The 15,291-nt window shown below is 45.9% G+C and overlaps 1 protein-coding gene across 1 annotated transcript in view; it reads left to right on the plus strand.

The window, feature by feature from the left end:
- The window catches only part of SEC23A (Sec23 homolog A, coat complex II component), a 308,648-nt gene that overhangs the window by 11,711 nt on the left and 281,646 nt on the right, over positions 1-15,291 (plus strand). The window contains exons 3-4 of the mRNA XM_029598498.1: positions 4,445-4,502; positions 4,673-4,759. Coding sequence (XP_029454358.1) covers positions 4,445-4,502; positions 4,673-4,759 — 145 coding nt within the window. The remainder of the gene's footprint in view (positions 1-4,444; positions 4,503-4,672; positions 4,760-15,291) is intronic.

Below are 15,291 nucleotides of genomic sequence, written 5' to 3' on the forward strand. Positions count from 1 at the left end.
GGTAGAACTACATCCAGCAGACGTCATTCTAGTGGCTCTTGAGTGGCCGCGTCGTCCATGGTTTGCGGATCTGGTCAATCTGATGGTGGAGGCTCCTCTGAGGTTCCCGGAACTTCCGAACCTTCTTCATCAAGGGCCCGTTTGTTTCGACCAGTTCGATCGCTTTTGTCTAGCAGCATGGCTTTTGAGCGGCAGCGTCTGAAGGGTAAAGGTTATTCGGATTCTGTGGTGACTGTACTTTTGTGGTAGCGTAAAACTTCCACTTCTCTGTCTTATGTTCGAGTATAGAAGGTTTTTGAGTCTTGGTGCTTAGACCGCTATATTGTTCCTACACGGGCATCTGCACCGGATATTTTGTGTTTCCTTCAAGCTGATTTAGCTAAGGGCTTATCGTGTAGCTCCTTGAGTGTGCAGGTAGCTGCTCTTGGTTGTTTACGTGGTACCATTCAGGGTTGAGCGTTGTCGACTTTGTTGTTTTGCTCCCCGAAGGATGTCTCTCGCTTCCTTCGGGGAGCAAAACATTTACGCCTTCCATTCAGACATCCTTGTCCATCCTGGAATTTAAATTTAGTTCTCACGGCTTTGTGTGCTGCGCCCTTTGAACCTTTGAAACACGCAACCTTAAAAGATCTTACTTTTGAAAGTCGTATTTCTTATGGCAATTTCCTTGTCTTGTAGATTATCTGAGCTTCAGGCTTTATCCTGCAGGGAAACCTTCTTAAGGATTTCTGACTCAGGAATATCCTTACAAACGGTTCCTTCGTTTCTGCCAAAGGTTGTTTCCTCTTTTCATCTTAATTAATCAATAGAGTTTCCATCCTTTTCAGATTTGAACCGGTCGGATCCTTTTGCTAAGGACCTAAAGAAGTTGGATGTTCGCAGGGCCTTGATGCATTATCTGGAGGTCACTAATAGTTTTCGTGTCTCAGATCATCTCTTTGTACTTTGGAGTGGCCCCAAAAGGGGTAATATAGTGTCTAAGACGACGATCGCCCGATGGTTGAAGGAGATTATAAATTCTGCATATTTGTTGCGTGGCAAGCCCTTACCAATGGATCTTAGGGCACATTCTACAAGTTCTCAGGTGGCGTCCTGGGCAGAATGTCAGCAAACTTCGCCACAGGAGATTTGCGGAGCGGCCACATGGAAATCTTTATATACTTTTACTAGACATTACCGTCTGGATGTCCAGGCTCCGGATGCCGGTGGATTTGGAGAAGGTGTGCTGAGATCAGGCCTCTCCGGATCCCATCCTAGGTAAGAAAAGCTCTGGTACATCCCAGGAGTCTGGACTGATCCGGTTACAAACAGGGAAAGGAAAATCGGTTCTTACCTGATCATTTTTGTTCCTGTAGTACCACGGATCAGTCCAGAGTCCCGCCCACTCGGCACATACAGGTAATGGAGAGTCCGCTCTGTCAGCAATTGTATACTTTTCATCTGCAAATCAATATTGTTTTCCGTAGTCATAGAGTTCTGTTCCCATTTGGGATAAGTGATCCAGTTAAAGGTTATAGGTTAGTGTATATAATTAGTTTGGGTTTTTTCATCCATTCTGCTTTGTGACTGAGCAATATTGAAGGACTGTAGGTGGTGCCCTGCTATATACGTCAGAGTCCTTTAGAACTTCTCTGTCTCTATCTGCTAGGGGGGGGGGGGGGGGCAAAACCCAGGAGTCTGGACTGATCCGTGGTACTACAGGAACGAAAATTATCAGGTAAGAACCAATTTTCCTTTCCCTTCCTAATAATTCCTAACATTCTGTTTGCTTTTTTGACTGCTTCAGCACACTGAGCCGACAGTTTCAAAGTATTATCCACTATGATGCCTAGATCTTTTTCCTGGGTGGTAGCTCCTAATATGGAACCTAACATCGTGTAACTACATTAAGGGTTATTTTTCCCTATATGCAACACCTTGCACTTGTCCACATTAAATTTCATCTGTCATTTGGATGCCCAATCTTCGAGACTTGCAAGGTCCTCCTGTAATGTATCACAATCTGCTTGTGACTTAACTACTCTGAATAATTTTGTATCATCCGCAAATTTGATAACCTTGCTCGTCATATTTCTTTCCATATCATTTATAAATATATTGAAAAGCACTGGGCCAAGTACAGATCCCTGATCCACTGAGAAAATTGACCATTCAATCCTACTCTCTGTTTCCTGTCTTAACCAGTTTGTAATACATGAAAGGACATTGCCTTCTATCCCATGACTTTTTAGTTTTTCTTAGAAGCCTTTCATGAGGGACTTTGTCACATGCCTTCTGAAAATCCAAATATACTACATCTACTGGTTCATCTTTATCCACATGTTTATTAACCCCTTCAAAAAAATGAAGCAGATTTGTGAGGCAAGACTTCCCTTGGGTAAATCGATGTTGACTGTGTTCCATTAAACCATGTCTTTCTATATGCTTTACAATTTTGATCTTTAGAATAGTTTCCACTATTTTTCCCGGCACTGAAGTCAGGCTCACTGGTCTACAGTTTCCCGGATCGCCCCTGGAGCCCTTTTTAAATATTGGGGTTACATTGTCCACTCTCCAGTCTTCAGGTACAATGGATGATTTTAATGATAGGTTACAAATTTAGACAAATTTTGTTTCCCACAGATAAGCAGCCTGAATTAGCCATGCTGTCTGGGACGTCTTCTGGAACGTCCCAGACAGCTCTGAAAAATGGCTGCCATTTTTCCCCAAGTTCGAGCCTGGCCTGTTATGCTGTTCATCACTCTTCTTTCTTCAGAGTGAATTCCATTAGCTACCACCCTCTGTCTATCACTCAGTTTCTAATCCAGTGTCTTACCTTTTGTCCCACCTTCAGAGTGTTCAGTTTATTTATGAGCTTCCAGTGTGGGACGATATCAAACTGTGCTGAAATCCCAACTTGTCAGCACTAGTTTCCATCCTTCTCTGTATTATGAGGAAGAAGATTAGAAGATAAGATTTGCCATGCTTGGTCAAGCCAAATGTCCATCAAACCCAGCATCTTATCTTTGACGCCTGCTAATCTGTGTTACTAGAAAGTACTCAGCAAATCCTAAAGAATAGATCCATTTTGTGGTGCTGGATTTCAGGGGTTAATTGGGTTTTCCAAATATACCAGGCTAATAATGGTGCATGAACCTTTTGTCCAGGAACTTGTCCAAACCTTTTTTTTTTTTTTTAAACCCTAGCCATGCTAGAGTTTTTGGCCACATTTTCCAGTAACAAATTCCACCGCTCGATTGTGTTGAGTGAAAAAAAATACTTTCTCCAATTTTATTTTAAATTTGCTACCTGTTTCCTTCATGACGTGTCCTCTAGTCTTATTACTATTGGAAAGGATAAATAATCACTCTCTATTTGTTTTATCCTATCCTATCCGCTCAGTCGGCTCTTCTCCAAGCTGAAGAGCCCTAACCTTCTCTCTTTTTTTTTAATGAGCCATTTCATCTCCTTTATCATTTTTGTTGCCCTTTTGTGTACATTTTTTAGTTCTTCTATATTGTTTTTGAGATGGGGTGAACATCCTCTGCCCTCCTCTGGAACCATGCCTGTCTCCAAATATCTATTGAACAGATCATTCAGTGTTCCTGAAAGAACCTATGATGTATCCCTTCTGGTCTTGTAGTCTTGCCCACTTTCAGTTTTGCTAGTGCCACACAATCAGTGATCCTTTTTCCAATCCCTTCTTTGATGAACATTGACCAAAAATATTTAGTGTCCGCACTCTTTCTTTGTCTCCATTCATGCATTCCTTCTTTTCTCCTTTGTCTTACAATCACATCAGGCCATCTTCCTTTACTGACATTTCCTGAAAAGTCCGCTTGAACTACTTTATTGCTTTAGTTATCTTTTCTTCTGCTTGTGCCTTTGCTGTCTTGAATGCATTCTCTTTTGCTTTCAGCTTTACCAGATGTTCTTCCCTATGCTGCTTTTTCTCAGATCCCATTTACTCTTTGTATACTAATTTTTTACTGCCCTTTTTCAGCCACCTGTTTTTAAAACATTCGTTTGTTCATTTATTTTTATTTAATTTTACACAGGTTCATAAATTATTACTAGCCAGTTGGACTTGTGGAGAGCAACATGAAACAGACTTTCATATCGGGATTTGCTGGGTACTTCTTGGTGACCTGCACTGGACATTGTCAGAGACACGATGCCGGGCTCAATGGATTATTAGTCTGACCCAGCATGGCATGTCTTGTATTCTCCTGTGTTGACTTTTTTTTTTTTTTTACATTGTGCTTGGGTCTCCTTTAACTCAGACTCCACTTCAGGAGCCTATTATGGGACTATCTTGTATTTCCAATGCTATGAAAACATTCTTTATTGATATCATTTAGGGAATGTCTCTGATTTGTAGGTCTTAATCTCATCAGAACCCATAGTGATCCAAGTGAAACACATAATCCGCTGATTTTATTTTATTTTTTTTTTCTGTTTTTAGTCAAGTGGATTACCGAGCAAAACTTTGGGCATGTAACTTTTGCTATCAACGAAATCAGGTAAGGAAATCAGTGTGGAGATTGCTGATACCTCAAACTATAAAACTTAAGAATCAGTTTATCTGAACACTAATAATTATAAATAATATTATCTGTATCTTTCATTTTTATGTTAGTTTTTACTAGCGATTGTCATTTTTTAAAATTAAAAATATCTATTATTTTTGTAGTTTCCTCCTACTTATGCTGGCATATCTGAGATGAACCAGCCTGCAGAGCTCTTACCCCAGTTTTCTAGCATTGAATATGTTGTACAGGTAAGAAATATTTTGGAACTTCTTTTATAAAATAAGTTGTGTTTAGTTTCTTGGATAGTATACCCTTCTTTGTTTAGAAAGCTTACCTTGAAATATAGTTTAAATAGCCAAGCCTAGTCATCTCTGTGGACATGTCTTCCATTGGTATAAAACATTTTATGTATTTATGTAATTAGCAATCAAAATAAATAGCTTAAAAACGATGAAATCATATATGCTCTAACAGAATATAAGCTAAATTTCTCATTAAAATGGGATAAAACCTAAAAACAGTACAGCAACAAGCATTCACACAAAAACATGACATACTGTGTATTCAGACCCCTTTACATAAGAAAATAAGATGCCATACTGGGTCAGACCATGGGTCCATAAAGCCTAGTATATTGTCTCCAACAGTGGCCTATCCAAGTCACAGGTACCTAGTAAGTACCCAAACATTAAATAGATCCCATGCTACTAATGCTGGCAACAAGCAGAGGCTTTTCCTATTGACTGATAGCAGTTTATAGCAGTTTTACGGTCTTCTCTTCCAGGAACTTATCCAAACCTTTTTTTATATTATCTGCCTTAACCACCTCCTCTGGTAACAAATTCTGGAGCTTAATTGTGCATTGAATGCAAAATAATTTTCTCTGATTTGTTTTAAACGTGCTACTTGCTAACTTCATTGAGTTCCCTCTAGTCTTTTTGTATTATCCAAAAATCTAATAACTGTTTCACATTTACCAGTTCAAGTCTTTTCATGATTTTGTAGACTTCTATCATATCCCCCCTCAGCAATCTCGTCTCCAAGCTGAACAGCCCTAACCTCTTTAGCCTTTCCTCATTGGGGAGCCGTTTCATGCCCTTTATCATTTTGGTCACCCTTCTCTGTACTTTCTCTAGTGCAACTATATATTTTTTGAGATGCAGCGACCAGAATTGCACACAGTATTCAAGGTGCAGTCTCACCATGGAGTGATACAGAGGCATTATGACATTCTCCATTTTATTTGCTAATAATCCCTAATATTCTGTTTGCTTTTTTGACTGCCACAGCACACTGAGCTGATGATTTCCATGTAATATCAATTAAGATGCCCAGATCTTTTTCCTGGGTAGTAGGCTCCATTTTAGGAGTTAATATCGTATATCTACAGCATGGGTGGGCAAACTATGGCCTGCGGGCCAAACCCGGCCCAGCGATAGATTTTTTTTTTTTTTTTCTGGCCCTCCTCCTCCTCAATTTTCCCTGTTATCTCCAGCCTGCCGGCATTTTTCAACAATATTGTCAACAATGGCCTGACATCACAGGCAATTGTTGATGACGTCGACCTGGATGTCAGCAGCTGAAGGTGATGTCAGCAGCGTGGCCTCCACCAATTAAAAGAGAAGCAGCAAAGCAGGAAGAGGAGGAACATCGCTCAGCTGGAATCAGCTGTGTGCTGATAACTGAAACAGCCCCATGCAGCTGCTGTCTATTGGCAGCAAAGAGGAGAAAAGGCTCGAGGTGTTGCTGGTGGACCTCATCCCACTAGTGTTGAAGACGAGGAGAGACGTGTCTCTTCAGTTTGTCCGGCAGCATCCTCCTGTGCCACCAAACAAACTGATTCCAGCTGTTATCTCTACAGGCCTCATGGTATCAAAAGCTTGCCAGGGCAGCAATTTCTCTGTGCTGATCTCTCCCTAAACAAAAACAGCAGGCAGAAATTGCTACAGTTACAATTTTTTTTATACCATGCCACAAGCAGAGGAGTAGCAGCAGAAGGGTGGCCTTTTGGAGGAAGGATAGATCGACATGCAGTATTGGAGGAGTAAGAGAGGCGGGGTGTATGGGGTGTGTGTGTGTGACTGGGTGTCTGCCAGGGGTGTGTGTGTGTGTGTGACTGGGTGTCTGCCAGGGGTGTGTGTGTGACTGGGTGCTTGCCGGGGGGGGGGTGTGGGAGGGTGTATGTGACTGTGTGCCTGCCTGGGGGGTGGTGTGACTGACTGGTTGCCTGCCTGGAGGTGGGGGTGTGTGAGACTGGGTGCCTGCTGGGGTGGGTGTGTGCCTGAGTGCTGCCTGTGCCTGCCTGTGTGTGTGTCTGACTGGATGCCTGCCTGGGTGTGTGTGTATGTGTGTGTGACTGACTGACTGGGTGCCTGCCTGGGGGGGTGTGCTTGCCTGTGTGTGTGGGTGCTTGCCTGTGTGTGTATGCCTGACTGGGTGCCTGCGTGTGTGTGTGTGTGTGTGTGTGTGTGTGTGTGTGTGTGTGTGTGTGTGTGAACGGGTTGGTGGGCGGGCAAGAATGAAAGGGTGCCTGCCTGCCTGGGTACGTATGGGAATGAATGGGTGCCTGCCTGCGAGGGTGGGTGGGTGCGTGTGAGAATGGGTGGGTGGGTGCCTGTCCGGGGGACGGGTGAGCATGTGTGTGTGAGAATGAATGAATGAATCTGATCAGGAAGAGGAGGACCCAGTCATAGATGGCTTAATAGGTCCAGCGAAAGCCTTCCCTTTCCATAAATGGTTGAAGTTAGTGGTTAAGGAATGAAATACTCTAGAGACTGGTTTGAAGGTTGTTAGAGCAATGGATAAATTATATCCATTATCGGAGAACACGCTTGAATTGTTGATGACTCAGTGTTGATGGTTACGAAGAAAGCAACTATTCCAGTGGCCGGTTCTGCAGCGCTTAAAGATATGCAGGACAGGAAGTTAGAAGATCTTTGAGATCTCTGCTCCGTGGTTTGTGCTGGTCTGTTCTGGGTACAGCGGCTGCAGGCTGACAAAGTGATGTCGGCATCATAGGCAAAACAGGCCATGTGGCTATAATGTCAGCGGTCTTGGTCAGGTGGCTACTTTGGTTGAGGAACTGGTTGGTGGATGTTTGGTCTAAATTTCAGTTAGGGCCGTTACCTTTTCAAGGGAAACTGATTTTTGGAGAGGACTTAGAGGAGCTCATAAAGCATTTGGGAGAGAATATAGGTTGCCGGAAGATAAGCCAAAGGGCGGAAAAGGGTCCTTTTCTATGCAGCCCCGCTTTAGGGTGAATCAGCAGTTTTCGCAGAATAGGGCTTCGGGAGGAGCCTAGAGACAAGGCACTGGGAGAAAACAGTTCTGGAACCAATCCTTTTGAGGCTGAAAGCAGAACAGAGATGGTTCCAGTCAGGGGGCATCTGGATCCAAGTCCACCCAATGAATCAAGGCCGGTCCACTCCTTGATGCTGGTCATAGGGGTTCGGTTGACTCTCTTCTACGAGGAGTGGGCCAGGGTCATCATGGACCAATGGATCCTAAGTGTGATAAGACAAGGTTACACTTTCGAATTTGTTCATTCGCTAAGTATCTTGTTCATGGTCTCTCTTTGTGTTTCCGTAAACAAACGGCGGATGGTACAGGAAACCATCAACCGCTTACAGATGCTGGGAAAGATCACCATTTGGTACAGATTAATATGACCTACTAGCAATACAGGGTAATTATCCACATTTGTAGGATTTTTGTAGTTTCTCTAAGCATTACTTTGTAGTTTGCACTCTGAATTTTACCTGGGTCTTTATATTGTATACCAAGGTATTTAAAGAAATCCAGGGAGCACTGGAGATATATGTTCCCACAAATATTCCAAACTTCCTCGGTCATAGGCAACGCTTCTGTTTTTTCTAGGTTCAATTTAAAACCATCCAACTTCCCATAGTTATCAAATTCCTTCGGTAAGGCTGGTAAAGTTCTAGTTCCTGAACATACCCAGATCAGTCCAGACCAGTAGGTTTATGCATCCCTACCAGCAGATGGAAGCAGAGAACAAACTTTGAGGCACTGCTACATAACCAAGAGTTCCACCTGCAGTCCCCTCAGAATTTCTCTGCCTCCAGCAGATGGCAGAGGTGCATAACTGCAGTCCTGACTGAGAGCAGAGACTTGGAATTTTTACAGTGGATTTCTGCTCATCGAGGTGCTAGGTTCCGTTTCTGGGCTATCCCTCGGGTTGAGACGGGCGACTGCAGGGTTGGATACCCCTGGCTGCTGTGGCCCGCTGTTCCAGAGACCTAGATAGCCAGGGGACTGGTTCCCTCTTGGTGCCCTGAAGACCTCTCCGGTGCACTGCCGGCTCGATCCAGGGAAGTACCCCTTGTTTATTCTCTTGGACTCCTTGTTTTGGATTGAGATGATTTAAGTGGGTTGGTTTTTTTTTTTTTCAAAAAAAAGGAGAGAGAGGGCATATCCAGTCCGTGGAGCAGTGCGGAGTGCAGTTGGCCAGGCAGAGTACCCAGCAGCTCGCAGCAGTGAGAGAGAGTGAGAGGCCATGTAATTTTAATTTTTCCCTGTCAGGGAAACTTGTGCTTTGCGCTGCAACACTCACGTGGCGTTCAGGCCTACTGCTGCCTTTCCTGTGCGTCGGCGTTTTCGGTGTGAACGCGCACCCTTGATCGGCAGCACTCACGTGGGCGCCCCTTTTTCATGGCGGTGCACTAAGCCCGATTTCAACACGGGCCTCATGGCAGACAAGCCGCATGTGGAGGCTCGCAGGGCCTGCAGGCTCTGGTCTGCCCAGTTGAACCCTCGTTTCCTCTGCACTAGTTGTGCATCGGGAGGGATCTTCCCTCAGGACTCCCTAAGACCAGGAGGGCTGCCTGTGCCGCTGGGACTGCAGCAGGTTTAAAAGGGGAGGGCAGGGAGTTTATTCTGTTCCTGGCAGACAGGAAACCCCGGCCATCTGAGACCCCGGTGGGCCCTCTCCACTACTTTCTCCTGCGGGGCAGGAGCCAGAGGATGACCAGGCGACAGGGGTGTTTGGACGCCGGTCGCCCTGAACAGGGATTTGATGGCCTGCGGGGATTTTCCCCCGAGTTTATTCTCCTGATGCACGAGGCCCTTTTGGCTCGGCAGAGTGCAGGAGAGAGGGGATACATTGAAAGAAGACCAGGTCCGGCCAAGAGACCTAGGCTGGCTCCAGAGGGTTCTGGACGTAAGTGTATGCCTCTGGGGTGCAGGGGGGCGGGGTGGCCCCAGGGACCAGATGACTCGGAGGATGACGCTGTGTCGCAGCATGGCGCGGATCAGGATGGGGACCAAACTCTGGATCAGGATGTGAACAGGGATGACTCAGATCTCATGGAGACTGGTACAGAAGGAGATGACCCTCGGGTAGTCCAACTGTTTAAGAAGGAGGAACGTCGCTCCTTGTCCCACAGGTCATGGGAGAATTGGGGGTGAAGCTAGCTCAGGAAGAGTCTGATAATGAGAGCATCAATCCGGTTCTGGTTGGTCTACAGGAACCGCCCAGCGCTTTTCCCGTGCCTGAAAAGATTCAGAAGCTGATCAGCCGGGAGTGGGATTCCCGAGAAGCAGGCTTAAAGGTCGGCAGGGTGTTGGTGAAACTTTTATCCTTTGTTGGAGGAGCATTTGGACTACCTTAAGACTCCAAAGGTTGACGCGGTGGTTTCTGTGGTCACTAAGAAAACTACGATTCTGGTGGCGGGGTCCCTTGTGCTGAAAGATGTCCAGGACCGAAATTTGGAGATGCAGTTGAAGCGCATGTTCAAGGTGTCAGCTTTCAGTTTGCGAGCAGCGGTGTAAGCTAGCATGATGCAACATTCTTGTTTGTGTTAGATCCAGAAACCTCAAGACAGGCCTTGTCTGGTGTGCTCTCCCCGGCTCAGGTGGCCCATCTAGAAGCCGGGGTGGCTTATGTGGCGGATGCCTTGTATAACTTGGTGTGTACGTCGGCCAGAAACATGGTCTCGGTGGTGGCTGCGTGCAGACCTCTGTTGCTGCACAATTGGTTGGCAGACATGTGGTCCAAGATTCAGCTAGGCAATCTTCCTTTCAAGGGGGAAACCGCTTTTTGGGGAGGACCTGGACCAGCTGATGAAGTCCCTGGGGGACTCCAAGGGAAGCAGACTGCCGGAGGATAAGAAGACCAGTAAGAAGGTTTTCTCATCCAGTTTTCAGGATTCAAGAAGTTTCAGTTTGGCAGGGGAACTTCCTCTTCGGTGTCCAAGCAGTCGTCCGGTTGTCAGCAGTCTTTTCGAGGAAACGGCAGGTCCTCCAGAGGCGGTTCCGGTCAGGGGACCGGAGGCAGTAAGTCCTCCCAGTGAAGCCATGCTGGCCTACTCCTTGATAGAAGCGGTCGGGGGCAGGTTGTCCCAGTTTTATGAGGAGTAGGCCAAGATTACCTTGGACCAGTGGGTTCTGGAGGTTGTAAGAACATGCCATACTGGGTCAGACCAAGGGTCCATCAAGCCCAACATCCTGTTTCCAACAGTGGCCAATCCAGGCCATAAGAACCTGGCAAGAACCCAAAAACTAAGTCTATTCCATGTTACCGTTGCTAGTAATAGCAGTGGCTATTTTCTAAGTCAACTTAATTAATAGCAGGTAATGGACTTCTTCTCCAAGAACTTATCCAATCCTTTTTTAAACTCAGCTATACTAACTGCACTAACCACACCTTCTGGCAACAAATTCCAGAGTTTAATTGTGCGTTGAGTGAAAAAGAACTTTCTCCGATTAGTTTTAAATGTGCCACATGCTAACTTCATGGAGTGCCCCCTAGTCTTTCTATTATCCGAAAGAGTAAAAAACCGATTCACATCTACCCGTTCTAGACCTCTCATGATTTTAAACACCTCTATCATATCCCCCCTCAGCCGTCTCTTCTCCAAGCTGAAAAGTCCTAACCTCTTTAGTCTTTCCTCAGAGGGGAGCTGTTCCATTCCCTTTATCATTTTGGTCGCCCTTCTCTGTACCTTCTCCATCGCAATTATATCTTTTTTGAGATGCGGCGACCAGAATTGTACACAGTATTCAAGGTGCGGTCTCACCATGGTCTCGCCTTAGAATTTTTGTGCTCACTCGGAAGCTTTTCTGAAGTCCCACTGCTCTTCCTGAAGCAAAAAGGAGGCGGTGGAGGGGACTCTACAAAGGCTAATAAGACTAGAGACTATAGTTCCGGTACCGCCAAGCGAGCAGGGGCGGGGAAGGTGTGCCAAAGAAGGAGGGCATCTTCCGCCCCATCTTGGATTTGCAGAAGGTAAACTTAAGCTTGTGGGTGCCGTGTTTCTGGATGGAGACGTTACGGACAATAATTGCGGCGGTCTGCAAAGGAGAATGTCTGGCTTCATTGGATTTAACCGAAGTTTATTTGCATATCCCCATTCGAAAGGACCAACAGAGGTTCCTGCGCTTCAAGGTGTTGGGACGAAATTTGCAGTTTCAGGCTCTTCCTTTCGGATTGGCCACGGCGCCCCGGACCTTCAGAAAGGTGATGGTGGTAGTGGCAGCTGCCTTACGTCGAGAAGCAATTCTGGTCCATCTGTATATAGACAACTGGCTTATCCGGGCAAAGATGGAGGAGGAGTGCGATTGTTCCATCCAGCAAATGATGACCACACTTAGTTCTCTGGGGTGGTCATCAGTGTGGCAAAGAGTTACCCAGTTCCATCCCAGTTGCTGGAGTATCTAGGAGCCCACTTCGACACCCCGGTAGGCAGAGTGTTCCTGATGGTGGAGTATCAAAGCTTCAGACGCAAGTGACTTGACTCTTATGGCTTCCAGTGCCCAGAGTCTAGGATTACTTGCAAGTTCTGGGGTCCATTGCTTTGATGTTGGATCTGGTTCCGTGGGCCTTTGCTCACATGCGGCCACTGCAGAAGGTACTGTTATCCAGATGGAATCCAGTGTCAGAGCAGTTTTACCTTCTGCTGCCTCTTGTTTTGGAATCCAGATCCAGTCGTTCATGGAGGTTGTCAAGGAGCAACCTGGAGAAGGTAATGGATCTGGAAACTCCCGATTGGGTGGTGGTGACCACAGCTGCCAGACTCAGGGGCTGGGCAGCAGTGTGCTGGGGTCGATCTGCCCAAGGACGTTGATCGGTGTTGGAAGTAACCTGGTCCATCAATCGTCTGGAGACTAGAGCAGTGCGCAGAGCCCTGGTAGAGTTTCTGCTTCTGGTTTGGGGTTGCATGGTTCGGATGTTTTCGGACAATATGACTACTGTGGCATACATCAACTGCCAGGGAGGAACAAAGAGCTGTGGCTCGGGAAGCTTGACTGTTTTGTGGGTGGAGTGTCACCTCTAGGGATTGGCGGCTTCCCATGTAGTGGGTGTGGACAATGTACAGGCTGATTTCCTCAGCATGCAGCAACTCAATCCCGGGGAGTGGGAACTGTCCCCGGAAACTTGGAATCACATTTGTGCCAGATGAGGGGTTCCGCAGCTGGATCTCATAGCAACTTGAGCAAATGCAAAGACAGCAAGGTTTTTCAGTCGCAAGAAGGAAGCCGGTTCCATAGGGCTGGATGCTCTTGTGTGCCCGTGGCCGAGGGGGATTCTTCTGTATGTGTTTCTGCCGTGGCCACTCATAGGTTGAGTATTGCGGCAAATAGAAGCGCATCCAGGGATGGTGGTGCTCGCAGCGCCAGAATGGCCATGATATCCATGGTTCGCGGATCTGGTGTATCTGGCAGTGGATAGTCCTCTTCGGCTGGCTCATCTGCCAGGGCTGTTGCGACAGGGATCCATATTTTTTGGATTGGTAGGATCACTTTTGTCTCGTGGCTTGGTTTTTGAGAGGTGGTGTTTACGAATGAAAAGATATTCAGAGCCAGTCATTACCACCCTTATATAGGCAAGAAGACCTTCTACTTCCATGGCTACATGAGATGTGGAAAGTTTTTGAGACCTGGTGTTTACAACAATGTCTGGATCCTCTGTCTGTGACGGTTTCACATATTTTGTCCTTTCTTCAGCTAGGCTTATCCAAGGGTTTGGCCTACAGTTCGCTCCATGTCCAGGTTTCGACCTTGGGTTGGGTCAGGGGCGGGGTAAATCTTTGGCTACCCATCCTGATGTCACCCTATTCCTGAAGGGGTTGAAACATGTTCAACTTCCGGTTCAGAAGACGTGCGTGGATTGGAACCTCAGCTTAGTCTTGCGGGTTCTCTGTGAGGCGCCCTTTGAGCCATTAGGATGAGCTTCTTTGAAGGACTTGACATTGAAGGCGGCTTTTCTGGTGGCAATTTGCTCAGCCAAATGGATTTCGGAGCTTCAGACTATATCTTATTGCGATCCTTTCTTGCGTATTTCCAATGACGGGGTGTCCTTGTGCACGGTGCCTTCCTTTTTGCCAAAGGATCTTTCTGCCTTGCATGTGAATCAGACAGTTGAATTACCAGGGTTTCCGGATTGATCTAAGGATTCGGCAGAGGTTAGAGATCTCCATCCCTTGGATGTGCGTCGCACTCTTACTTTATCTGAAGGTCACTAATTTCTTCTGTTGATCGGACCATCTCTTCGTCTTATACGGTGGAACCAAAAAAGGAGAGAGAGCTTCTAAAGCTACTTTCTCGTTGGCTGAGCAAATAGCTTCCTTCAACCTATGTTTGTAAGGGCCAGCCCATTCCAGCGGGTTTGAAAGTTCATTCGACTAGAGCTCAGGTGGCTTCTTGGGCGAAGTGTCAGTTGGTGTCTCCCCAGGAGATCTGTAGGGCTGCGGCATGGTCCTCACTGTACACTTTCACCAGATACTTTCGTTTTGGATATTTGCAAACAGGAGGATACTACTTCAGAGTGTGAGAGCGGGTCTTTCGGGTTCCTACCCGATGTAGGGTTGCTTTGGTGCATCCCACTGTACTGGACTGATCTGGGTATGTTCAGGAAAGGAAAATTGGTTCTTACCTTTTAATACCTGTAATACTACAGATCAATCCAGAGTCCTGCCCTGCTATTGTTGCCGAAAGACTGATGTTTCCTGGTACCTTTCTTGATATTTCAAAGAGTTATTTTTTTATTACCAGTTAATCTGTTCAGTTTTTTTTTTTGTTGGATCAAGCGGTTGCTTACGGGAGTAGGTTAGTATCCAGTTCAAGGGTATCCAACCCTATGGGTTTTGGTGATTTGCTCTAGTATGAGGTATGATGGTTAATCTTGGCTTGGGTACAGGTCAATACTGAGGGAACTGCAGGTAGCACTCTCGGTTATGTAGCAGTGCCTCAAAGTTTTGTTCTCTGCCTCCATCTGCTGGTAGGGATGCATAAACCCACTGGTCTGGACTGATCTGTGGTATTACAGGAATGAAAATTAGCAGGTAAGAACCAATCTTCCTAATTCCTTGATATGTGCACCAAGATATTGTCTGCAAATGCTGAGAGCTTTAAAACTATCTCATTGTGATTCCTAAAAGGTATACCCTCTATAGCATCTTTTTTTTTTTCCTTAATTTTTTTTAACAATGGCTGCAAAACTAGAACAAACAACAAATGGGATAGAAGACATCCTTGCCTTGTTCCCCTCTGTAGTTCAGGTACCTCAGACTGTGACCCATTGGCTAAAATAGAGGCTACTGGTCTATTTTAGAGCTCACTTATCACTAAGGAAATAGCCCTGTATGCCCACTGCCCTCAGAAGTGTAAAAATAAATAATTGCCAGTCCACCTGGTCGAACACTTTCTGCATGTCAAAACTTAAAAGTAATGAAGGTAGTTTTTGGTTACGACTAATTTCTATTGAAGCATGTTAGAGACCCCACTTGCTTCCTACCGGTTAGATCTGGTAGATATCGGGCCA

Source organism: Rhinatrema bivittatum, chromosome 4 (genome assembly GCF_901001135.1).
Source record: "Rhinatrema bivittatum chromosome 4, aRhiBiv1.1, whole genome shotgun sequence".
Lineage (NCBI taxonomy): Eukaryota > Metazoa > Chordata > Amphibia > Gymnophiona > Rhinatrematidae > Rhinatrema > Rhinatrema bivittatum.